At 40.6% G+C, this 27177-nt stretch overlaps 1 protein-coding gene across 1 annotated transcript; it reads right to left on the bottom strand.

The window, feature by feature from the left end:
• Window positions 1-11: 11 nt before the first annotated feature.
• On the bottom strand, window positions 12-23166 carry DHRS7 (dehydrogenase/reductase 7). The gene is made up of 7 exons (XM_063290461.1): window positions 22921-23166; window positions 14870-15022; window positions 7776-7882; window positions 7130-7369; window positions 5862-5984; window positions 3446-3661; window positions 12-1405 (listed from the first exon to the last, which is right to left on the bottom strand). The coding sequence occupies exons 1-7, from the start codon at window positions 23042-23044 to the stop codon at window positions 1370-1372; spliced, it is 999 nt and encodes a 332-aa protein (XP_063146531.1). The 5' UTR covers window positions 23045-23166; the 3' UTR covers window positions 12-1369.
• Window positions 23167-27177: the final 4011 nt, after the last annotated feature.

Raw genomic sequence — 27177 nt, 5'->3', positions numbered from 1 at the left:
ATTTCTATGACTGCTATAGCACAAGTTTATTTTCTTCATTTGTACACATTGTATATTTGTATTATGAAAGGGATACTTGAAAAATATTTAATGTCTGTTCAATCTTGAAAAAGAAACATTTGTTAAGAATTACAAATTGAATGTTAGGGGAAAGAGATGTCACGTTTCAATAATATTTGACAGGTGGAAAAGTTTCCAATGTGCTTGTGCAACAGAGAGGCAGAGAAACTTGCCACCATGCTCCTACTTAGAAACAAATCCTACCTACCTACCTATGAGGAAAAAAATGGAGGTCAACAGAAGAAGTCGGTGAGGCTACACAAAAAAGCAGGCCAGGTCACAATGGGAGACAAATATACTACCTGACACCCAGGTTTGTAGGTGTGAGGAACCTGGCAAAACAGATTTAGCATCCTCATAGGGCTGTACTGCTTGTGGGAGAGGTATTATAAAAGGCATTTAGTTTCCTCTGTCACAACGACAAAGAATTCCATTCACCTGCAGTCAGTAGAACTGTAAATCATACAGTGTAACTCCAAGCATCGTTAAATTTTCAGTATTTCAGTGTTGAGCTGGAAATAGCAGATGGGAGTTTTGATTCTCCCCAAGTCATTAAGAAGTTATTCTACGAAAGGTTTAAATGGAGCAACCGTGTTTTTTTTAAGTGTAACTAAAGGCTTCAAAACAGTTACTGAGTTCATATATTATACTTAGCTATTTACTAAGAGAACCATCACCACGGTTCATATAGCACATTAAGAATGTGGCTGGGTCTTGCTTGTGGCCCATTGCCATCCATCTTCCCATCCCCAGTCCCTCTCCTGACTGGGTGGGGCCAAAAATATTGCTCTTTTTGCATTTTGGAAGGGGGGGTTTAACTGGGTAAAATAAGCACTTTAAACATTACAGAGGCTTAAGGCATCCATGGGACCCCTGAAAATGGATCCTGGCCAATCCACTGTAGAAGTACAGTCCCTGACATCCTGAGAAAAGCCTGTGTGGGTCCCAAGCCAATGGAAGCTGCACATTCCTGCAGTAAGTCATAACCAAACCATGTTATAGGCTAGTGTTACATAAACCCAGTCAGTATTTAAGGAGATGGGTTGGAAGAAAGAAAGGTTTGAATCATCATATTGGTGTATATGTTGAAGAATGCCATGAACAGCCAACAAGTGAAGGAACTTTCTTTGGGTAGCCACCGCATGCTGCCAAGTCAGAAGCTTTATACAGATACATAAGTCATACTGCACACTTTAGTGTTATTTCTTGCCAAAGCATTTGCAAAAGAAAACTATCAACTTTTCAAGTAGAGGTTCTCTCTTCCTTATGCTGGTTCAGGTTCAAAAGAAAGCTGGGCTGCTCCTTTTCCTTAGGAAGACTTTTTGTAATAAGAAACATCAGCATCCTGTAAGAAACAATACATGCTACTTAGGTGAGGCTATTCTACTTAGGTGAGGCTATTCAAATAAAGGAATTAAGATACTTGGAATGCTTTGGAATGCATAGGATATGTATGAAGAAGTCAGAAAAAAAATGCCATTAAAATACAATTCCCACTCAGCTCTTCACTTTAAAGCAATATAAAGTTGTGATAACACATAATCCACACTTAAACCAGTGTGTTGCAACATTTTGAAGCCTAGCTAATCCAACACACCCTCTAGAACTAAGCTTTTTAACAGCAGAATATGAAAACGAGTCTGCAGCATTTCGTAAAATAAATAAAAAAATTAGGGCCAGAGCTAAAGCATCACATTAAAGATGTTACTAAATCCTGCGATGGATGGATCATGTCTGGTTTTAATGCCCTATTGACATCTTGGCTCTGATAAACTATGAACTTGGCTTTGGAAATTTCCAGATTATACCTTGGGGCAACTGACAAAAAACTTGGGAATCTGGTTTGTCTTGATTCTGTAGCTGCAGAATGCAGAAAGCATTCAGCTAACAGCCTTCTGTTTATATCAGAAAGTGGTAATATTTTCCTTTAAGCTTTGAAGTGTCTCCTCAACTTAGCTGAAAGGAATAAAAGTCACTAGGAGTTGGGCAGCATATGAGTTTAATTAATAATAATGTACAAATATGTCAAGTAGAAGAAATGCATCACTTTCACTACCCTCAGTCTAAATGAACAAGATTGATGAATAAAATAGCTTGAGGCTGGATTTGAAGACTAATGGTTTGACCTGTTATGGAGCTCCTGATTACATCCTCCTGTTACTTACCCACAGCTGAAAGAAAAGTGAAACCTACCACCACTGGAGGGTGGGGGAATCCCCAGACCAGGGTTTCTCAACCCGTGTTCTGTGGAAACCTAGGGTTCCACAGGAGGTCACTAGGGGTTCCCTGGGAGATCGTGACTTATTAAAAAATTATTTCAAATTCGGGCAACTTCACAGTAGAGAGGTAAGTTTCATTCTTTATTTTTAGTTTAAGAACACTGTTAATGCCTATATACAGGCCTACACGTGAAACAAATAGCATACTTATGTAATTTCTGGCAAATATTTGAGCCTGAATGTGCAGGGGTTACCCGGGGCCTGAAAAATATTTTAAGGGTTCCTCCAGGGTCAAAAGGTTGAGAAAGGCTGCTCTAGTCCTTTACTGAAAGGTGAAAGGTCCCCTGCGCAAGCACTAAGTCATGTCTGACCCTTTGGGGGACACCACTTTCGCGACATTTTCTTGGCAGACTATAGCGGGGTGATTTACCATTTATAGAATGGACAGGGCCAAAAATGTGGTCTATTCTCTCTCTCTTGTCTTTTGCATTTTGCAGGTTTATGAGGGTTTTAAGGTGAAAACTGCATAAGGGCACAAGATGCTAATTCTACCCCCTCAAAACTCTCAAGTATTCCAAAAAATTAGAATAATTGGGTCCTGGCCCCAAGCACTGTGAGAATGCAGTTCCCTATATGTTGGGCAAAGCCCAGTGCAGCCCTCAAGCAATAGCAGTTGTACACATCTACACTGTAGCCTCTGAGAAAGCCAAAGATCTGGAACTGGAGCAAGAGGACACGTCCTGGAATATACACCGAAGCGTACGACATGTATAGCTCTAAGACTGTATATAATAATATTCTTTTCATTTGGCGTACCCTAAATGCCTGGTCCAAAATAAATAGGCATGTACATTATATCTTGCAGATATACTGGAACTGCAAGAACATATAAATGCATGGGATGGGGATGGGATTTAAAAATCAAGATGGCAGCCACAACTGCACAGTCAAAGCACATTCCCTCTGTGGATGCCCCTGCTAAAAGTAGAGCTGCAGTCACCCCCAAAAGGGTGCACAGAGCCAAAGTATCAGTATCTTGCAAGGAGACTTAAACTTGGAGATTTAAAATTTGGCATTTTGCATAGCATATGGCCTTCTCAAATCAGCCAATTTAGTAGGTTTAAATGATACCAGGATAGGAAATCGATACTGTTTGAAGAACATACCACTCCACTCTTGAAGTTCTCGATCCGCTTCTTTCCTATGCGGTTCAATAGCCACCATGCCCAGGTGGGCGCATACTGCCACATGTAACAAACTGCCAAGTAGGGATGGTCACTGAGCCAGGCTTCCTTCACATCATTAGCCATGCTAACCAGAGTTAAGCGAACACAGCGATGAGTTGTCATTTTGTGAGATTGGTCCCCAACGTTTTTATTAACCTGGTAGTTTGGTGGGTGCACAACAGAAAATTACAGAAAATCAGAATGTGCTACAAGAGTGTCTTTGCCAGGCAAATTAATCTCTGTGCCCCTACTTAAAAATCAGCTGCTTGGCATTACAGAACTTCTAATGAAGATCCCCCCTTTGCCATCATAAGGAAAAAATAAAACAAAACCCAAAATCAGAACAATAACAACAAAACTTCAGCTTACACATTAGGAGTAGAAATGCTGTGGCTCTTCAGATATGACATGAATGGGACATTTGGGGAGCAAGGGCCCACTTTTAATATTTGGGGGAAATCAAAGGTCACAGGAGATTATGCTTACTTAAAACTATTTTAAGCCTATTTAGCACTCATTTGGGGATTTTAAAAAAGAGTTTAGAAGCTGTACATAGTTCTGGGGCTGCAGATTTCTGGTTCTGAAATTACTGGAGTTGCAGTCCAATACTGATGGTTAATCCTTGATCATTGGTGTACTGACTATGGCTGATGGGAACTGGATTCCAACAAGATCTAAAGAGTCACATGTTCCCAAAGCAATTAAGTATTGGTCTTGTGTTTACTACATGCAGGGAATATTTTTTTCATGAGGAAACTACACTTGTAATACCAGCAGATCATTTTCTCTGACATTAAGAGCACTGGGGCAAAGGCAACTATCTTGAAGCAGAAGCAGACTTCTCAAGCAGAAGTCTTTCCCCACCCTATTCCCAGAGGCCTGGGTTCATATTTACTCAGTTCTCCCTTCCTTCCTTCCTTCCTTCCTTCCTTCCTTCCTTCCTTCCTTCCTTCCTTCCTTCCTTCGTTTCTGACCCACACCATCAGAAAATAGTTTAAAAGACAATAGTTTAAAAGATGAGTTGCTGAATACTTGGGGCAGAGAAAAGAAGCTTTTTCTTTGATCATTCATAAATCAAAACACAACCTTAACAATAAATTGTTCAACAAGTCTGATTTTGTGTTTTATAATTGTGGAATCCTTGGTGCTCTCTGAGCTTGGTTATTTTCTTGCAGATGTTTCATTGCCTGACTAGGCAACATCTTCAGTGCCAGAAGGGAGTGGGGTTTGCTCTGTGTATATACAGTGTACACAGGCAGGGCAAGCTACTGTATATAAAGAGGGGGCAAACCCCACTCCTTCTCGCACTGAAGATGTTGCCTAGTCAGGCAATGAAACGTCTGCAAGCAAACAGCCAAGCTCAGAGAGCACCAAGGACTCCACAGTTCAACCCTGAGCTACAGATATTCTCTTCAATTGTTCTATAATTGAATATTTGTTTCTCAGCTAATACTGGCATGGGGCACTAACCTGGATGTACAGTCTATGGCTTTGTCAGAAGATGACAGAATAACACATGAGAGAACATTGTGGATGGCAGCAATAAGCAAGGACTGCTTCTGTGAAGGCTACTGTCTGTGATACTTAAAAAAAATAAAACACAGTACCCAAAGATAGTTTGGACAGTAGCATTACAGCCAAAGACTCCTGAGAGCTGTGCTTCAATACATCCAAATAGTGGCCCGTGAAAAGATAGACTGGACTAGCCTTCTTTTATATTCACCAGCTTTTCCATACATAAGGAAAGAGACTCTCAAGCTGGGCTTGATCCTGGTGACTACATGGACATGACCATGTAGTTTTCTTACTAGCAATATGGAAGTACTTTGTCAATGCCTTCTTCTGGAAGTTTTTTATTATTATTTCCCAATTTAGCTTATGGCCTCTTGGGATTTCCTGGTGGTCTTCCATCCAAGAACTATTTTGCACATTCTCCCCTGAAACCTCATGAAACCTCAGGCAAGAAGGCAATTGCTTGAGACTTCAACCATGTCTTAAAAAACCATGTTTCAGTATTTTAATTTAATTTGGAGGATGCCATCTATTGGTGTTGGTGGCATCCTGGGACCAGAGGTCATAGAGGATGCCAGTGTGCCATTGGCTGAATCCAATTCCAAGGGCATCCCTTTCCTGTTAACCAGTATTTAACAGTGCAGGTGCTTCGAGGCAGGTAAAACACTGGTCTTAGCAAACAATTGCAATCACAACTTAGGGGCCCAGGCTAGGCCTGTCCTGCATTGCCATCAGCAATCAAGTGACGTGGCAATAATTAACCAGGGCAGATTTCATTTCTCTTCATTCGTAACTTTATGAGCCCAGAGTTCATTGTCCTTTAAGTCATTTCAACCATTTCTACCTTTGAAATTTCTTCAGTAAAGACATTTTGGATGATCTGTGACTGGACAGGTCCTGGGCAGATGTTGATTATACTTATCTCAGGATAATCCGAAACCTCAGGCCGAAGAGAGTTAAAGAAGCCCTAGAAAGAACAGCAATAACTCTGTCAGAAGGGTCTCCATATCTTCGCTCAGCCTCAAACAGAATAAGCTATCATGCGCCTCAAAGGCTGTAACTGAGCAGAGGTGTAATTATAAACCTACAATGTTGCAAAGTTTTTGTTATTTAGTATCAAGGCTTCAGAAGAGGATCCATAATATGATTTAAGATTGATTGCTATATAAACTTATTTGTGTTTATCTATTTTTATTCTCTATTTTTCTTCCTTCATCTGTTTTATTTGCTGGGTAAATACAGCAATAAAATTGATCTACACATGTAAAAAATGGGGCAGGTTCTGATTACATGGCCATGGCAGCCATCTTTATTTTTTTGAACTCCATGCTGTGGATCCCCTTGATGGCAAGTACCAATATCATCCAGGCTAGCAACAAGGAAGCCTGTTGGTTGTACTCAGGGAGCCAGATTTGGCTTAGGGTCAGCATAATTAGCTTACAAAAATCCAGGTAGCCACTAGATGGCAGCAAAAACAAATACCGTTTTCTATATATCTTTGTTGGTATCTCCTAGTCACTCAACCCAGTTGCAGCCCAGATATGGCAACCCCACTCTGGAACCTCCAGTTGCTGATCCTTAAATTACAGAAACCCACATCATTACAGCCACTGAATCCTGGTCAAAATTAATGCAGAGGGAAACACAACTGCTGCTTAGTACTTCAACCTATATTGCCCAGCATTTTTTAATCTGTGCAGTATCTTTACTGGATAAATAGACAGTTATGCAAAAACAAGCAAATGTGACCATGTCGTAACTTTCTCTATATATTTGAATTTCATAATGTGAACAACTGCCCAGATATGAATGCAACATAGCCCAGGAGAAGCACAAAATTAATACTGAGGCCTCTTCTCCTAACCAAATCCTCTTGGCCTAAGCAAGCCTTAATATTAGTATATGGGGCCCTTCCAACATCAACAAGTTCTCTAGTAGTAATTACTACTGTATGTAATCCTAAAACAGCCTTCCCCAACCTGGCATCCCGCAAATGTATTAGGATGGCAGTTTCCCGAATGCTGGCTGGGGGAATTCTGGGAGTTGTGCTCCAAACGCATCCCGAGACTGAGGGAACCCTGCTTGTCCAAGGCAGATGGAAAACAGCCTTACCTGCAGAGCATGTTTGCTAGCACAATACCCAGTCGCCAAGGGAGCTCCCATGACACCCATCACGCTGCTCATTGTGACAATCTTGCCCTGTTTTCTTTGGATCATGTGGTCCAGGACAAATTTGGTTAAGGAGACAGTGCCAAGATAGTTGAGTTCCATTATAGCTTTATAAACTTCAACGCTTGTATCTACAAAAAGAGAACGCTGGGAACGTCCGCCGTTGTTCACCAAAATGTCAATCTTTTGTAAGAAAGGAAGGGAAGGGAAGGGAAGAGAAAAAGAAAGTTAGTTATAATATTGCTTCTTGTCAGCATCAATAATTGAAATGACCATGGACACAGAATGCAAGAACTCAGCTAGTTTCATCAGCCCAAATAAATGTCAGTGTTTGAATTTCTGAAGCATCAGCTCTTTATATGCTTTCAAAATCAGTGGCTGGGATATCTGAAAGGGCTTCTTGCAAATATCTGCATTTTCATGCTCCCTCTTGAAAAACAGAACATATTGAACCCTTTAAAAAAGAGTAATTGTATTCCAGAATTAAAGCACATGACCCTGTGATGTCAATTTTTCATCCTGATACAGATTGCCCCAGGATGTGTGTTTCTTGCCCTGCTTTGCTTTTCATTCAAAGAGTGAAACTTACCCTTCCAAAATGCTGAAGAACAGTCTTTGTGGCAGATTCATGGGATCCCCTGTCAGTCAAATCAAGTGGCAAAATGAAGATATCTTTATCACTTAAGCTGCTGATCTCTAAAGGGAGAATGAGAAAAACAAAATGTCTTTTAGAAATAATGGATCTTCCCCCTGCCCCTAAATAAGCACAACTCAACATGCAGCAGGAAGTCTGCATGTCAACTGCACCCAAGGTTCCCCTCTCCCCTACCCCCCATGATGTTCATTTTTTCAGGCACTTCGGACTCTTCATGATCTGATGGACATCACTTGGCTAGGCTTGTCTGACAATAAGTGCTTCTATGCGTTCTTTTAAGCTCATGCTTCTGTCATTTGTGGCTGTATTTAGTCCCCTTATTTTTTATTGGCTCCCTTTTCCAATTGTGTCCTGTTTTTCCAACCATCACAGTCTTTCCAGTGACTTGCCTTTGCATTGTGTGCCCAAAATATTTAAGCTTAAGCTTCATAATGTGTTTCCAGTGAACACTTCATCTAGTATTCCGTAGCACTGATTTTTCTTGCAACCCAAAGTATTCTCACCCATTTTCTCCAGCACCACAGTTTAAAAGTCCAGCTTTCACAGCCTTATGTTACAACTTGGAAAGCCATGCCCTTGTCAATATGTACCTTTGTTGTTAGTGTGATTTCTTTGCCTAACTAGCTAATACGTCGTGTTAGCATAGTATGTATTGTACTGCAGCCCTCCAGGATTTAATTCAAATATATTTTTCAGCCCTTCAGGACATGATGTGTGTTAAACTAAGACTGAGAAACCTGCATTCCTCAGACTGATTCCATATGACCCTTGGCCTATTTTTAAAACCACTTTGCAAGAAATGGGTTCTGAGATTCAGTAAGAGATCCATCCTTTCCCTGCTGCTTGGGACAAACTTCATTATGTCAGAAAAGAAAAAAGATGGCATCTGAAAGAGAATGTGGGTGTATGGTCACTTTTGGCTCTTGGCCAGGCCACTGAGGAATGTGACTCTCTATACGAAAAACCAAACTGCTATCTCTTCAAAAAAATTCAGGAGGTTGTAACTTCTGGAGCTGCTTTCCTCAGCCTTCTGCCCAACGGGGTCACGTGCACTGAGAATAGGAGGAACTGCAGTCCAACACATCCGAAGGGCATGAGATTGGGGAAACACCCCTTTTTTATAGCCCGCACTTATCTAAGAGCAGAATATAAGATTAAGGAGACTTTCTGTAAGCGCTTCACATTCTAATTTAAGCAAGGTAAGGAAAGTATGCAGAGCTGGGTTTCTCCAATTCTTTACTGGCAGTGGCCCATATTTGTGTGTATGCATGCATGGGAAACACAGGGTGGGACTACATATGTCCGCTCTGAGTCATATGCCTGGAAGGGAGGAGAGAGGGGGGCTTAGAATGGAAAAATCAGCAACATGCAGAGCTGCTGTCTACTGCCCACCCCTCGGGGCTGATTAGCAGATTTTTTTTTCCTCCACAGCCCCCAGCCAGATCTATCCCATTTTTGGAACTGAACTTCCTTTTACCAGCTTCTCCTCAAACACCAAATTTATTCCCATTTTATTCAGTTTTCAGAGAGTTATCACACAGACACTCCATTGGGTTGGAAAGAATAAAAAGTATAACATGCCAGACTTGAATACCATAAGAAAAAGAAAGAGTTAAATGACATCCTCATATCTCACTTTTCTAATCTTTAACATCAATAAACTGTTCTGTAGAAATGCCGGTTAATTTGTTAAGGAAGTAACATGCATTTTCTGACTGCTGAATTATATATTCCAAGTTTACATGTAATTATGCCCTGTCAAATGTTCTTTTTTTATAGTAATTTTATTAAAGATTACAATTTACAACAATAAAAACTAATACGAACTAAAAAAAATAAAGAATAAAAAGAAAAATAGAAGGTGCAGAGAAAAAAAAAGAGAAAAAAAATAGAAAAGAAAAAATAATAAAAGAAAAGAAATTATTTATGTAAGTAACTTCCCCTATCACAAATATAAACAATTTTAGTAATTTATCACCTTCTCTTAAAATACAACAAATGATCTCTTCTTCCCATATCCCATCTCTTATCTATAAACAAATCCATAAAACTTCATCATTTCAGTCCTGATGTCAGCAAAAGTCCATTAAGGGTTACCAGAGATAACAACATATCTATTTTAACCTTGATCAAATAAACCAACATTATATTCCTTCCTTTTACTTCTAACAATCTTGATCCTTAGTCCCTTCAAATAATGTCCTAGAACTTGATTTCATTTTTTCTTTGTCTCTTCTCACAAAATTCTTCAAAGCTTTAACAAGCCTCTTTTGTAAATCTAATATTGGAAAATTATTCAGGTCACTCTCTTGTATTTATATATTCCTTTAATTATTAAGACATCAACTAGTTTCTTTTGTATGTCCAGTATAACATTTTTTTTCCATGACATTCTTGCAGCCTGTTATTTTTAAATCCACTTTCAAATCAGTCTCAATCATGTCAGGTAAATACTTGTTTCTCTTCCATAGCATCTTTGAAACACAGTTTATCTATAGAGGCAGACACTCTTATGCCCTGTCAAATGTTCTGTGAAAATTAATTCCATATAAATGTTGCTTTGGATTACAGCCATAGGTGTCCTAACTGCCAGGAAACACGCTGAGACAAGGAACTGGTCTCTAATGTTTTATTGCTTGTACATAACAGGAATCCTAACAAACTGAAGAAGCGTGGGAAAAACCCAGCCATCTAAACCCCAAAGGTTAAGGCGGTCCCGATCTGCGTCTCTTTGAATGGCTGCCCAATTCCTCAGTGCTACGCATGCGCTTAACAGTCTGGATGGGAGCCCCCTGCTCGCCATCCTTACTCATGACAATAGGTGGGTAGGAAGATAAATAGTTACTAGCAAGCCAGGCAGAATAGCAAGTCTTTTTCTACTTCTCTGCTTAAATTAGCCATGCCAATAGAGCTAATAATGTATTAAATATTGCCACTAACAGGATTTCTTTATAAGTAGAGTTCCAAATAGATCTTTTCTAGTGGAAAGTTTATGATGGCAATTTCATGGAGAATCCACTCAACACTGTTATTCTTTTGTCATCAGCAGAATTGTTTGTGTGTATGTGTGTCGCACACATACATACAAAATATGTAGTGACTGGGTCCAAGGTCATCCAGTAAACTTCCATGCCTGGGAATGGACCTAGTATTAGTTCAGACTTTTATCTCCTTTTCTCCTATGTTTTGCTTCCCACAGGTAGCTTACTCAAGGCAGAAAAACCCAGGGCAGAAGTAGCACACATCTCTAAAATATCTGTGTAGAAAACTCTGCTTTCTTGCCAAGGATTGTTCTGCTGTTCCCTGGAATATTTTGGTTTTCTCCTAGAACATGCCAATCTGTCCATTCTGGGGGTTGTCCACAATTTTCCAGAAGTCAGCAGTGGGAATTATTTCCTGTTCTAGAAGGTTTACTTCCAAAAAATTACAAACCCCTCTGAACAACCAAACTGGCACACTCTAGGAAAAAACAACAACAGACTATTCCAAGGAACATTCTGTGCCCAGAACAGAGATTTTGCACATTCCTGTCTTAAAGAGCTGGACTATTTTTGCTGGAGAGGTTCAAAATTAAAATTTTGAGGGGGAGAGGACTTCTAGGGTGGGTCCAACTCACAGAGGAGTGAAACCTGGATGTTCTGTTTTTCCAAGATTTAGGAGAAGGTTAGGTTTCCTTTTTCTTCCTCTCAGTCTATTTTATTTTATTTTATTTTATTTTATTTTATTTTTATTTTATTTTATTTATTCAATTTGTCCCTGCCCATCTCCTCCCATTTTAAAGCTTACTCAGCTATTTTCATATCTCACTTTAGAGACAGCAAAATGTGGGCACCCGCATGCCACAGAGAGGCATCTGTGGGGTATGACTTGACAACATGTGGCCAGGAGACCATGAGTTCTAGTCCTGCCTTAGGCACAAAACCAGCTGGGTGACCTTGGGCCAGTCACTCTCTCTCAGCCCTGGAAAGGAGGCAATGGCAAACCACTTCTGATAAACCTCGCCAAGAAAACTGCAGGGACTTGTCCAGGCAGTCTCTGAGAATCAGACACAATTGAATGGATAAAAAAAAATACCAGTTAAGTTTCTGCAGCATCTGTCTGACCTTGCCTGATTAAATAAGCATGGTCTAGTACTTGGATGGGAGGCTAACGGGAATCCCAAGGCACCAACTGAAGTGAATATTTGTAGCTCAGGGTTGAACTGTGGAGTCTTTGGTGCTCTCTGAGCCTTGTTTTCTTGCAGATGTTTCATTGCCAGACTAGGCAACATCTTCAGTGCGAAGAGGGAGAGGGCCTTGCTCTCTGTTGATATATAGTAGCTTGCTCTGCTTGTGTTGGTAGGGATGTTGTTCCCTCCTTGGGAGTTCTTTGATTGGGCTGTTGTTTGCTGCTTGATTGATTGACTGAGTTAATCGTTCCTTGATTAGGGTGTAGTGTGCTGTTTGATGGTTCATCTGATGTTAATCCTAGTGTTGATTTTTGCATATCTGGGTATTGATTGCTGGCGAGGAGGTGTACTGGTCTTTTGGCTTTTCTGTGGTCTCTTTTGAATGGTATGTAGATGTTGTTTACCTCTATGCATCTGCTGATGGCTGCTTTGTCTGAGTGCCAGGCTTCCAGGAATTCTCTAGCGTTTTTGGATTTGGCTTGGTTTAGGATGCTCACAGTTTCCCAGTTGAAACTATGGTTGAGTCTGTCCATGTGTTGTGGGATTAAGGAGTTCTCATCGTGTCTTCTGACTGCTAGTTGGTGTTTGTGGATGCGCTCTGCTAGACTTCTGCCTGTCTGTCCTACACAGTGGCTGTTACAGTCTTTGTGCTATATGTTGTAAATAACTCCAGTTTTTTCTTCTTGGGCTATTGGGTCTTTTATATTTTGAAGAGTTTTAGTTGGTTTATGTGCTACAGCGATGCCATGCGGTTGTAACAGTCTGTTGGTAGTTTCTGAGATGTTTCTGATGTATGCCAGTGTTATCCTTTTCATAGCTTCCATTGGTTGGGTTGTAGTGGGTTGGGTGGTGAGGCACTTTTTGATAAAGTTGAGAGGGTATCCATTTTGCTGGAAGGTGCTGTACAGATGATCTGTTTCCTTTTTATGGTGTTCTGGGTTGCTGCACTATTCAGACGAGCACTTACACACTGCAGCAACCTAGAACACCAGAAAAAAGAAAAAGATCTTCCAACAAAATGGATACCCGCTCAACTTTATCAAAAAGTGCCTCACCACCCAACCCACTACAACCCAACCAATGGAAACTATGAAAAGGATAACACTTCCATACATCAGAAACATCTCAGAAACCACCAACAGACTGTTACAACCACATGGCATCACCATAGCACATAAACCAGCTAAAACTCTTCAAAACATATTAAGCAACCCAAAAGACCCAATAGCCCAAGAAGAAAAAACTGGAGTTACTTACAACATACAATGCAAAGACTGTAACAGCCACTATGTAGGACAGACAGGCAGAAGACTAGCAGAGCACATCCACGAACACCAACTAGCAGTCAGAAGACACGATGAGAACTCCTTAATCTCACAACACATGGACAGACTCAACCATAGTTTCAGCTGGGAAACTGTGAGCATCCTAAACCAAGCCAAATCCAAAAAGGCCAGAGAATTCCTGGAAGCCTGGCACTCAGACCAAGCAGCCATCAACAGACACATAGAGGTAAACAACATTTACATACCATTCAAAAGAGACCACAGAAAAGCCAAAAGACCAGTACACTCCCTTGCCAGCAATCAACACCCAGATATGCAAAAATCAACACTAGGATTAACATCAGATGAACCATCAAACAGCACACTACACCCGAATCAAGGAACTATTAACTCAGGCAATCAACCAAGCAGCAAACAGCCCAATCAAAGAACTCCCAAGGAGAGAACAACACTCCCACTAACACAAGCAGGGCAAGCCACTATATATAAACAGAGAGCAAGGCCCTCTCCCTCTTCGCACTGAAGATGTTGCCTAGTCTGGCAATGAAACGTCTGCAAGAAAACAACAAGGCTCAGAAAACAACAAGGCTCAGAGAGCACCAAGGACTCCACAGTCCCAAGGCAGTAGGCTAGAATGGAAAGTGGAAAAGCGTTCTGAAAGGAAACAACAGCAAACTACTTTAATACTGGTGCCAAATAAAGTTGAGAATTGTGGGAGCTATCATCCTGAGTAGCTTAGGAAAACTTGAATTTTTAGTAGCAGATAATTGCCTATGGGATTGTTTTGTCATTCCAGTATCGTTCATGCCTTAGATTGGTTGAGCTGGGCTGTAGTTGCATAGGTGTTTAGCTTATCCAGCTTCCCTCTCCTTTCTTAATATGTAGCCAAGTGGAACAGAGAGGAGAGGTTCACCCACTCCAACAGTGGTATTTTGGTGTCGAGCAACAATTTATTGGTTCAGTGCTTCTAAAATCATGGTAATGGCTAGTATCTAGGTCAAGAGTTAATCATATAGTGATAAGGCTATCTTGCAAAACCCATGTTGCACATTATATTTGCTGAGCTCCTGAAAGAAGCCAGATTAATTATTCTTGCTTGACTTACAGCAAGTGATTAATCATTAATAGATGCCATCATATGTCATCCGTGACTCTTGCATTCTAATGTGTTGCTGTTAGAAACAAAGGGTCAGAGGAATTTGAAAATCACTAGAGTTTCATTAAATCGCAAAAATCCATAAACTGCAGAAGTTCCTATAGCATTAACTTTAAGACTTATCAATTAACATTCACTGCTCGGAGCCATTAGAGTGTCTAGTACCTTTGATGATGCCTTTTTGGTTTCAGTTTGGAGGGAGCCCTGCACACCTGCTTCCAAATAAGAGCCAGTTTGGTGTAGTGTTAAGGCATCAGGCTTAACACTACACCAGACTGGCTCTCATAAGTGGAATTAGCACAGCTCTTTAAAAATATGCCAACAGGGACACCCTAATTTTTGTTCTGTAATTTTATTTGTATATCTTGCAACCTATTTAAGAAAACAATGCATTATATATTTGTAGAATAGCCCCTACCAAGACACTTCCTTTTCACTCTCTCCAGTTCATTCTCTCTTCTTGCTGACAGCACAAGCCATGAGCCAATCTTGGCCAGCTGGTAGGCTAACTCTTCTCCAATTCCACTGGAGGCACCAGTCACCCAGACAACTTTCCTAGGCAGTTCCTTTTCTGTGGGAGGGAAAAAAACACCAAAAAAGATGTTAAGAATAGGTTTTCAATGGCAACTTTGGTGAACATGCACAAATGTGCAAGCAAGACACTATTTTTAGCTATGGTTGTTAGTCAAATTCATATTTATTTAAATCTATTTATATGGCCACCCATTTTACTACTGCAACTCTAGGTTGCTAACAAAAGTTAAAAAATACAATATTAATTTTAAACCAAAGATAGCAAAGTCTTAAGACATTTCAAGGCTAGTAAATGTATTACATCATACCCTTTCCTGCACTAAACTCCAGAAAAGCTTCAACCATAAGAAATGCATGTGGGTTTAAAGCACCACCGTTCTTTCTTGTCTTGAACAAACTCAGAGCTGAACTTCAAAGCTGTTGAAACACGACACAGGCCAGTTCATCGTTAGGCAGCAGAATAAAGGAAGCTCTCATGCAAGCAATCAAACTACAAGGTGGTTTACAGAAAACAATCTCCCCAGGGAGGTCATTGGCTTTATCATTTGCTCAAACATAACTCCCCAAGGACTTTGCTGTCTCAACAGAAAGAACCACATTCAAAATTTGCAGGCAACAAAGCAAACAAGAGACTCTGCCAAATGTCTGTCTATAACTTTAGCAACAAGTTACTAAGCAGATATATGCTCTGGAATACATAAATTTATTCTGAAAACAGAAGGTGTCTCTGGAGCTTTCACAACACATAATGGAGATAATCTTGTTTTTGCTATTGCTCAATACAGAAGGGTATAATGAAGATAAACATTGTTTTAAACAAAGATAGAAACATAAGGAAGGTCCTGTTGGATCAAGCCACAGTTCTATCTTTCCCCCAGTTTACCACAATGGCAATTACATACCAGTGGGAAACCCCCATGCATGACATGAATGTGTTCCTGTTCCTAGTGACTGATATCCATACTGCCAGAGATACTGGAGGTAATATATCGCCATTCTAACTAGACTTCTCCTAATCTTTGACAAGAAGACTACCACAACATATTTTGGTAGCAAATCCCATTGTTCAACTAAATATCAAATGAAGTACTTTCTTTTGTCCAGAATCCCCACTGTTCAGTTTCTTTGAATTACTCTGCATTCTAGAGTCATGAAATAGAGAGAAAAACATTCATTTTCAAATTTTGCACCCCTTTATCACCAGCAAATAGAACATTGTTTGCACAAGAACAAAATATACTGGCCATCTAGTCCAGCATTTTGTGTCACATGGGGGTAAATTGAATACATTTGGGAAGCTCACTGGAGGGTGATAGCTCCAAACCTCTGTTACTTACCAGCAGCTAGTGTTGAATGATGCCTGTGATACAGAAGATAATAAGCAGTCATCAGTAGAGCAGCCACTGATAGTCTGAACCTCCAGGAACCTATTCAGTCTCCTTTTAAAATCATCTAAAGTGGCTGTCATTACTGTAACTGCTGGTAAGGAATTTCACAATTTAACTACCTGGTGTGTGGAAAAAGAAAAAGAATTTTCTTCTGCTGGATCTAGATCTCCCTGTGGTTAGTGTCAATGGTTGACCCCAAGTTCTAACACTAGACTCCACAAAATTTGTCTTTAATATGTCACAACTCTTTGTCATCTTGAACAAATTCAGTGCTGAAGTTCTAACACTGTGAGAGAAGAAGAAAAACTTCTCCTTCTCCATGTTATCCATGGTCATAAACAACTGTTCGTTTGTTGGATTTGTTAAGGCTGTCCAACTTCAAAAAGACTCTGGGCACCTTATAATATTTCCAGTGCATAAGTTAAAAACACAGCTAAGACCACATGATTGCCTGGACAAAAAAAAGCACTCCCAGAATTGAAGAAAGACTCAACAGGAGCTCCACAGACACTCTAACCCCTGGTCTGGGATTAAGAGACTTCCAGAACCCTTGGAGAGTGGGAGCTGTGCATATCTCTGGAGTTCCAGATACTGTTCCAGAGGTCAGGGACAGAGAAGGCATACTTCCTCAGTCCCACAAGATGACTTTAATTGAGCAGACCTGGAGTCCACCCACTCTGCTTAAACACACCAGATGGGCAGAAACAATTGGAGACTCAATTTTCAAGTCAGGGTCTGACTCAGGCAGAATTAAGTGGAACAATGTCTTCTCATGACCTCCAAATTAGATTTTATGTGGTGCAGGCTAGAATTGCATGTTCTTTCTTTGCAGGCATATTATACTGCTGGTTCATATTCAGTTTGCCATCAGTTACTATTCCAAGATCTTTGTCATGGTTACCGTTCCAATGTTCCTGAGAAATATCGTAATGGGTTCCCATGCAATGTCCTTTAACTCAAAATGCTGGTGTCCATCAATCATGATTGGAGGGGGGGGGTGGAGACAGGTGCCAGCGGTGCGAGGCACGAAAAGGTTTCAACAAACTGCAATGAAAGATGGGATGGAGGCGTTTTAAATTATGGGGAAGTTGAAGCTTCACAGCCACAGGATTAATGATGTCAATGATAGGAAAGGGCCCAATAAATTTGGAAGCCAACTTTTTGGACGGTTGGGAGGACCTGATATATTTGGTGGGCAGATAAACTTCATGGGAACAAGTACTATTACCAAGCTGAGTACAGTATACCTGTGTATTTGATTTTTCTTTCCTAAGTGAATAATTCTAATTCTCTCTCTCTCTTAAATTTCATTATGACTCTCTACCTATTTCTCCAACCTATAAAGACATTTCTGAATGTTATTCCTGTCTTGTAGCTACCCCACCCTATACTGTATCATGTACCAGTATAATTATCCCTCCGCTTCTTCATCCAAAACATGAATGAAAATATTGTATTGTAGAGTAGGGTATCTGGAACTGACTCCCCATTATACTCCCCAGACAAAATCCTGTTATCTTTCCCTATTTACTCACTTGTTCTGGCTCTTTCTTTGTTTCAAATGTTTTTGGAAATGTCAAGATCAACGACTGTGATACAGTTCTTGCTACTGACCACTCAGCATTGTATGACACACAGCACTATTTAATTAACAACATGAGGAGTTGAGTTGTACCTCTGCCTTCTCTTCCTGGAATTTGATCTCAGAATCTCCAGTAGTTTGTTGTGATGGTGTTAATTACCTTTTTCTAGATAAAATGCCTTGCATTTGAGCCAGTTGTGCGCCAGCTCTGATGCAGAATTAGTTATGGATGGATCTGGTAATTCCTCTCGTATGGTTAAAAGTAATGATACTTTCTAGTTCAGTGACTTCTAGTGGCTGCATTCTTGCAGCTTTCTTGGCAGAATTACAGAAGCGGTTTGTCATTGTCTTTCAGAAGGTCTGGCTAATGTGGCCCGTAACCATTAGCTAGGAGTTCCAGTCATTAGCATAAATGACCTTGCTTCATTCCATCTGGTCTGTTGTTTGTGCCACCTTTTATCCTTTTATTGGTTTTACTGTAACTTCTTTGTTTTGATTGTTGTAAGCCACCCAGATCATCCTTATTTAAAGGAGGATGTTATTATACCACCCTCTTATGAAGAACAGTCTTCCTCTTGAAGCCAGGCCAGGACCCTTCCTAGAGGTTTTCCAGAAGTTAATAAAAAAAATGAGTTGTTCTGGAGGGTGCTTGGGGATTGATGAGGAGTGTCCCTCTGCTTCTTGAATTTCTGGTATTGTCTGGGTTTTTCCTAGCATCTGTTCCACTTGGTTGCAGGGTCTCCTTGTTTTGCACTAGGCCTGCCTAATTCTTACAGAAAAGCTTGTCAGCGCAAGACGAGATGAGGAACCTTGTTTTTCAGCCAGCTCGTCAAAGGGCCTGACGCAATTTGGGTTGAGAGCGAAGGATTGGCCCAGGGTCCCCAGCCGGCTTTCGTACCTAATGGAAGGCCAGAACCTGAGCCTCTCCCACGCCTCCTCCAGTACCTCAGCCACTACATCATGCTGGCTCTCTTACTGTTTTGGTTTTAATTCTGTTCTTTATTGTTTTTACTGCCGTGAACCACCAGGAGTCTCCATGATATATATATATAAAATAGTCGATTAAGTAAAGGCTTCTTGGGTCCAGGTCACCCAAGAGAATGTCTCCTTGTATATGATCTCCCTCATGTTCACTGAGATCACCTGTGGAAGTTTGCCTGTGTTTGCCCCATCCAGCCACCTCTGGAACTCCTCCTGCTCCCTAACGTTTAATTCTCTGCTGAGTTTAAGGGAAATGAGTTTTGTTGGCTTTTAAAAAGCTCCAAAAAACCCTCATCTTTTTAGATAGGCTTCTAGTTGAAGATCGTAAATTTAAATTTATCTTAATATTTCTGGTTTTAACATCATTTTTGTCTTTTTTGAAGTAGGGGGAGGTGCCAGGAAAATTACTGTATTTTTTAAAGATCTGCTGAGGGCCACTTCCATTTTAGCTATAGGCCCATACCTTACGTATGGTTTTGTGTGTTTTAAAAAAATCTTGAAATCTGCCATAGAATCTATTTTAATGGAAGGTAATATGCAGGTTGTTAATAAATTAGGTGCTAGTTTCAGCTTATCGGTTTTATGGATTTTACAGATGTTTTTCTCATCTTTTATAAAGGTTTTTTTTACTTTGTAGTTTATTGCACTGCATTTCCTGCTGTTAACACCTTCCAATGAAAGGTGGGATGGATAGTTAATATGCACAGACATGTATATGTCCACCCATCCATATTCTGCCAGTCATAACAGTAAGCATTTTCCTGATAAGGTATCAACGCCCAGCCACTCTGACTGGTTGGGGTGTTGCATCACTTGAGGAGAGTGTTTCTACAGCAATAAGCCTTGCACTATGCAGATAAGAATGCCAGAGCAGATAATTCATCTACAGAGACCATGTGCCATTGCAAATAAAGGAAGTATATACTACAACATAATGGAAACTGTTTCTTCACCTTGGAAGTGTTCCTCATTGTGCCGAGGCAGACCCATACTATTCCATATACCCATTTGACATCCACTTTAGAGCTGCATCTTTTAAAAAATGGTGTGTCAACACAATATTGAAAACAAGAAAAATATGATAAAGAACAACCAAAGAAAGAAAAACTAACAGGATGAAAAAATTAAGGAAACATACTTCAGGAATTGATGTATTTAACCAAACTATAAGTACATCTCTAACTATAAGAAGAGATACAATTTTTAAATACCCATGTTTAATATTTCTGTTCAAAAGAACATTTACTGTATATGGATACAGGTATTCTAGGAGGAATTACTTTGTTAATAAAACTAAGAAATATAAAAGCCTTTCTCTGTCCAGCAGCCTAAATGAGATGGGTAAAGTCATAGACTGGTTCATTTATCAACTAAGGCTTTTGGGGGGCTTTTTTTTGGTTTTGGCTTGATGTGTTCCATGAACTCAACCAATTCTTATTGTTCAGCAAACCAGAGTTTAGGATGAGGTCTGAATTGGGTTGAACTATTATTGCTAATCTTAAAATACCTACCTCAGGGATCTCAAGGATCTTCTCATCAAGCATCTACCCATCATGGAGCATACAGACATCCTAACTAGTAACCACCGACAGGCTTACTATTCATGAATTTATCCAAGCCCTTTTTAAAATTATTGGCTAGTAGTCAATAAATCACTACAAGAGAGGATTTCTGAAGCAGAGATAGTTAACTGGCTACATCTACCCAAAACTAAATGATCGAGTTTTTGCTTCCTGTGTAGACTATAGGAACTGGTTATGGGTAGACATGGGGATTTGCTAGTTACTAAGCTCCTTGTGGGAGCAGGATATCTGCATGCACACTGATGAATCACAACTTTAATGGATCATTTGTTCCACTGTTATTATTATAGGACAGCCTCTGGGCAGCTTACAATTTAAAACAAATTAACAGTACAAAGAATATACTATACAATATAAATTATACAAAATTAGCTTCTGCCTGAACAACACACTATTTGTACAGGAAACTGTATTAAGACTACTGTTAACATGAATACCCACACAAACATTTTGTCTTTCAAACGCTTCTGGCATATATTCTCATAATTGTACTAAAAATAACTGCTTCTAGATTCCTGCCTTTAGTTAGCGATTTGTGCATGCACACAACCATATACAGAATGAACAGCAATACAATTATTTAATCTTTAATCTTTTTAGAAAATAAAAATTTATTCAATTACTACTCAGTTTCTTCACAACATAATCAGAATGATTAAAGATACAATTGTGCAATCTTTTCATTGGTCACAGATGCTCTAGCGGATCCTTCACTGAGCAAAAATTGAACAAGATGACCTCTAAGGTCCCTTCCAACTTTATGATTCTCTTTCAATGCTTTGGCATCTCTTCAAAATGCCTTTACTTTAGTAAAAGATCTACATGGTATTAGCAGGTACTGTACTACAGCTAAATCTAAATAAAGCTTAAACAAATGGACATTGGGACAACTTAATTTAATCCAATTAAGTTTAATTCACAGTAGCAATATACAAAATCATGTTGGCAAGACTTGCTTTTATATAAATACTATTCCTGTCACCCTAGAAAATGGATTGTGTATCTGTGAGTGTGTATGTGTATGCTTTAATCACCAGTATAAAAGTAGTCCCAGTCTACCAGGTGAATTGTTTTTAATATTCCTCTCTTGCTAGGTGTTGTACAGGGAAGTAGGCAAACCCTGCCTAAAACAAGGTTGTACAAAATTTCAGGTTTATATGACCTACTTTTTGTTTATCTAAAAACAAAGCAACAACAGGTGTGCACCAAGAATTAAACTGTTGATTGGCTCTGAACACATACTCAGTTCAAGAGTTTGTGAGTAGCATCAGAAAACACCTGGATTCCCCTCCCCATGAGAGCCCCCTCCCTCAAAAAGCAGGAGAGAGGTGAGCCTTTTGCATTTGGTAAATAAATGAATATTAAAACCCTTGCAATCCACTAGCATTCAGCTAGAAATCTAACATGGACCTGATCAACCTCTTCTGTCCAGTTTCCACAACAAGATGGGTCAACAACAGTTTCTAGATACGGTAAATGCAGCTATGTGTTCTAGATACCAAACTGAAAACCTACCCATATTTACTTGGGACTGGGAAGCAATGTCTGAAAACGTGTTCCGATGAGTAATAGTCCAGAAGAGAGGGCTTGCACAAACATTATTCCACAGCCTGGAGATCTCCAGAAGAGTTGCGACTATAACTTCCAGATCTGCAGGCAACATGGCTACAAACTCCAGAACCCTATCTTTGCTGACATCTTCTAGTTTGGCTTTTTGTAGCCAGATCTGGTAGCCCCAGGCTTCACTAGGAAGGTTTTATTTTATCTTTGTTACATTTCCATACCTCTCTTTCCAGAAAATCCCAGCACAGCTTGTAAGAGAAAAACAAAAAATTGCTATCATAATCAAGCTAAAAATGCTCAAAAAACATGAAACAAAATTCATTTGGAATAATAAAAGTTTTTCTAAAAAAAAAAAAAGCAGCAGCAAACTAAAAGGGCCACTTGGCCATGTGGTGCGATAAATACTTGGGTGAATAGGCCTGTTTTCAAACGGTCAGAAACTGTAATCCCGACATCCGGAAGGTACCAAGTGAAGAAAGGCTTTCAATTTAACATCTTAACCAATCTCGCGGCATCCCCTTAATTTAAGCGGGCTTTTAACAATCCACTGCGTGGGAGATCACGCTCCGCTTGTCGATTTGTTGGTTTGTTGGTCGCGGGGAGAGCGGGCAGTCAATTCGCAGTTGCCCGGACCGTGAGACGGCCGCCCCTCCCTTGCCCCGCTTCTCCTTCACCCTTTTTGCTAACCGCTGTAATCTAGGAGCCGCCACAGCCCCGGAGAAGTTGTGCCACGTCCCCGCGAGGGAGGAACGAGGAAGGAAGCAGAAACTGCAAGCAGAAGCAGCAAAAAAGTTGAGCGCCTACCGGGCAGAGAGAAGAAATCCAGCGGGTGACTTACCAGGCTTCTTGCCCCACCATTCTGCCCACTGCACGGTGAGATCGCTGTCAGCTCGGATACAGCGAATTATCTGGATTATGCAGGCTATGGCGAACCCCACCGCTAGGCACTCATAGACCACCATGGCGCGCAGAGAAGGCAGGAGCGCGGCACAGGCTGCTGAGCGTCCCTTCTCGTAAAGGGCAGGCTGAGCTTTCCCTTTTCGCCCGCTGCTACAAGCAGGGAGGGGCTGCTGGCTTCAGGCGGGCCCCTGCACGGGGTAGAGCGGCTTTACGGGGGTGGAGTTTGTTCTCCCCGCCTCCCCTCAGGCATTTATGGTGTGGCCTTTACAGTCCCCACTATTTCCAGGAATTTCCTCACAATTTCCATTTTGCCAAGGGGTAGGCTAGCTGACTACCCAGAAGAGGAAGGTGGCCTGGGCTTTGGGGATATAGACTGGAACGTTTCTGGCATGGAGATGAATTGCTTGGTGGTGCCTGAAATAGCAGCCAGAGCTAAATACATCAGCCAGTAGTTGTTCTTGTGATAACATGGAAATGAAAGCTGCCAAGTTAGAGGAGACCCAGATGACAGGCTTTTGTGCCTATGAACAGTGGTGATCTGAGAATAAGATAGCCAAATTATAAGAGAACGGATGGTCTGATCCTGTGGCAGAGGCACAGCTAAACTGAAAAGGGTGGATGTGAGCACTAATTAAATATCACCCTGACTTCTTCTTGTGCCTTTAGCTCCCCTGAAACTGCAACCTAAGCATTTCATGTCATAGACAGAATAGGCTCAGCCACATTATAAACAACCTGTTATCTCTTGTACAATCTTCAGGTGTTCACTTATTGGTGGAGAATTGATGTGCTGACTTTACTCTGTACTAAAATCAAGACGATAAACAAGACAAAGCTGCTCAGAGCAGGAAAGCGCTGTCTTCTATAGATCAACTTCTGTTAGATGCATAGGAACAGGGATGATAAACTACAGACCCCGTCTGCAAGAGAATTCCACCTGGCGGGGTCCAGGAGGCGGGCCTTCTCTGCAACAGCCCCTGCCCTTTGGAATATCCTTCCCCCGGAAGTGAGATTGGCTCCCTCCCTCCTGGACTTTAGGAAACAGCTAAAGACCTGGTTCTGTAATTATGCCTGGGGCGGGAGAGAGAGTAGCCATTCCTGGGGATGGTTAGTTTCCTAGAAGGACCCAGCTCTGCCTGCAAATCATAAAGAACTTCCAGCCATCGAGGTTTTTATTATATTTATTGTATTGTGTATTATAGTGTTTTACAGTTTTATATTTTTACTTATGTTTTATTGTAAACCATCCAGAGTCCCTTTTGGGAGATGGGCGGTGATCAATTTGATTAATAAATAAATTAATTAATTAAATAAACAAACAATGATGTCGATTCTACTGCTATATTTGTCCTCTTACAATTTCTTTCACCTTTCCCTTTCTTCTTCACAGTGCTCCTCTTCTCCTGGTCTGTTTTTTTTTCCCCCCCAGAATAAAAATGCTTTCTGCCCTATTTCTACTTATTTTGTCAAATCTTCCATTCCTGGCCTCCTTTTAATCTCTCCTGTTTGCCAACATTCACAAAGGCCTCTATTCCTCACTTTCTTATAATACTTGCTCCATTCCAAAGAAACAATTTTCTTCCAAAGATTAGTATCTAGCAGATAAACCCAGAAGAGGAAAGATCAAACGCCTGAAACAGAAACTGCCCTTATTCTAATATTACACATTTATTCACAGAGATTACAGCCTAATAAAACTCTGATACAGATTCCACTCCTAAATATTTTAGAACCCCAACTTGCACATTTACTGCAACAATTACAACATATATATGGATACATGCAAATGTTAAAAAGTAAGATTGTACTTAGAAGTTACCTAACAAAATAACAAATATAACATCTTTGAAAAAATGTAAAATATGTCAATTTTGAGATGCGACTATAGCCTAATCCTAGTAATAATCCATATTTAAATGCACCACTTGGCAACACAAGCCAACCTTGGTTGATCATGAAAAGAGCAAAATAAAGTCACTCCTGGTTAGCTCTTGGATGGGAGACCACCCAGAAATCACTATAAGGCAAACTCAAAACAAAACAAAACCCTTCACCATCTTGGAAGAAGGCACTAACTTCTGTATTGTTGCCATTAAAACTACTGAATACAATTGGACTTGCTTCTGAGTAGGTACATACTGTAGATTATATTATTTATTAGATGAGGTCTTCTTCCCAGATAATTACCTGTGATTTTGAGGGAAATCAACTGCATAGGCTGATGAAGTATAGGAAAGCTGTTGAAAGCAAATGAATTTCCACCTGTTGATTCTTGTCCTTCCCTTGCGAGCTTTGGAAAATCATTCTACACTCTCTTCCATGTGACAGCCCTTCAAATATTTGAAGATATATATCATCATGTCTCCCCTCAGTCTTCTCTTTAGGCTAAACATATCCAGTTCCTTTAACCATTTGTCACAGCCTCCAAGCCCCTCACCATCTTTATTTTATTTATTTTTATCCTGCCATTATTTTTTGTTTTATAAATAACTCAAGGCGGTGAACATATCTAATACTCCTTCCTCCTCCTATTTTCCCCACAACAACAATCCTGTGAGGTGGGTTGGGCTGAGAGAGAGTGACTGGCTCAAGGTCACCCAGCCAGCTTTCATGCCTGAGGCGGGACTAGAACTTTCAGCCTCCTGGTTTCTAGCCCAGCACCTTAACCACTAGACCAAACTCTCTGTGTTGCTCTTCTCTGCACTCTTTCCAGTTCCTCAGCATCCTTGTACTGTGGTGACCAGAACTGGACATAGTATTCCAGGTGTGGTCTGACCAGTGCAGCATAGAGCAGAACTATCATTTCCTGTGATCTCAGCACTACTACTCTGTTGATACAGTCCAAGACTGCATTAGTTCTTCGACAGCTCCTGCACATAGCTGGGTCATATATAATCTCTGGTCTACCAGGATGCCCAGATTCTTTTCACTAGTACTCACAAGTACTTGCAAGTATTGCTGAGCCAGGTACCACCTATCTTTTTTCCTACCTAAGTAGAGTTTTTCTTACCTAAGTGCAGAACCCTAGATTTTTTGCCACTGAACTGTATTTTGTTGGATAGGATTCACCTTGAGCCTGTCTTCTGAAGTGCTGGCAACCTCCTTTCCCCCCACAGCCCCAGCTTTGTGTTGTTTGCAAAGTTAATGAGCATCTCTTCTATCCCTTCATCTAAGTCATGTATGAAAATGTTGAAGAGCACTGGGCCCAGGACAGACCACTGACATGTCCCACTAGGTACCTTCCTCTGTTATTTCTTCAGTTCCTGGCTCTTATCCCCCAGTGTTCTGCCAATCTATTTATAGTGGGCCAGTATCTGGTTAAGCTACACTTCCTGCTCTCAAACTCTCTTAATAACATATGCTGTGCCCGGCTGGATCAGATCCCTGCCCCATCTAGTCCAGCAGTCTGTTCTCACACTGGCCAACCAACTGCACAAGGAAGCCAATGAGTTTTCCAACAGATGGCCTTCACAGGCAGTCACACTGCCACCAAGGCTAATAGCCATTGATCCCCATGACTTCCATGAATTGGTCCAATCCTTTTCTGAAGCCAGCCAAGCTAGTAGCCAGCACCACCTTCTAATCTTCTTGCTTCTCTGAATTACATGCTTTCCCTTGTGTCATACATAATATTTTGCAAATGGGGCATGGCTTAGCTTCAGTTGAAGATGGTGTGCTGAATACCTTGCTTGTCCTTCAGTCTGCCTGTTTTAATTATTATGAACTGTTTATTTGCACTGAATTACCTTCTAAAGCAATTAAGAAATGCAAAATGTCCAGGAGAAATACTTCACAACAAACTAAAGAGATCAAAACATACATGGAAGAGGCAAAAGCAAATAACCAGCAGTCCTCTTCCAGTGGAGAAGAGGAAGATGAGGCCAAAGTGTGGCCTATAGCCTCTGAGTTATCACTCCAAAGAGAATTCTAACACTATCAAGCACTTCCTTAAAGAATTTAAATAGGACCTGAAGCTGGGATGGGAGAAATCTTTTCGTTCAATAAAAGAAGATTTAGCAGGTATGTCCGAAAAAATTAATAAACAGTTTCAAGGAGGACTTCTGGGGGAGGTATGGTGAACTGAAGACAGCTCTGCGAAACTGGAGCCAACAACTGTGGCATAGACCAAGGAACCGGTAAGTAGACTGGTCCCTTGGATCCTCTCTGGATAAGGAAAGGATAGGAGATTTCCCAC

Source organism: Candoia aspera, chromosome 1 (genome assembly GCF_035149785.1).
Source record: "Candoia aspera isolate rCanAsp1 chromosome 1, rCanAsp1.hap2, whole genome shotgun sequence".
NCBI classification, from domain to species: Eukaryota; Metazoa; Chordata; class Lepidosauria; order Squamata; family Boidae; genus Candoia; species Candoia aspera.
The sequence above is the reverse complement of the archived record's forward strand: the minus strand, read 5'-3'. Positions and strand labels throughout refer to the sequence as shown.

What these genes read in the sequence shown, in the direction of transcription:
- DHRS7 (XM_063290461.1), bottom strand. Translation starts at nt 23,044, where the DNA reads ATGGTGGTCTATGAGTGCCTAGCGGTGGGGTTCGCCATAGCCTGCATA. An exon ending in ATGGTGGGGCAAGAAGCCTG is followed by an intron (nt 15,023 to 22,920) that starts GTAAGTCACCCG and finishes TCCCTCCCACAG; the next exon opens with AAAAGGAACTGCCTAGGAAA. An exon ending in CTAGCAAACATGCTCTGCAG is followed by an intron (nt 5,985 to 7,129) that starts GTAAGGCTGTTT and finishes TGTTCTTTCTAG; the next exon opens with GGCTTCTTTAACTCTCTTCG.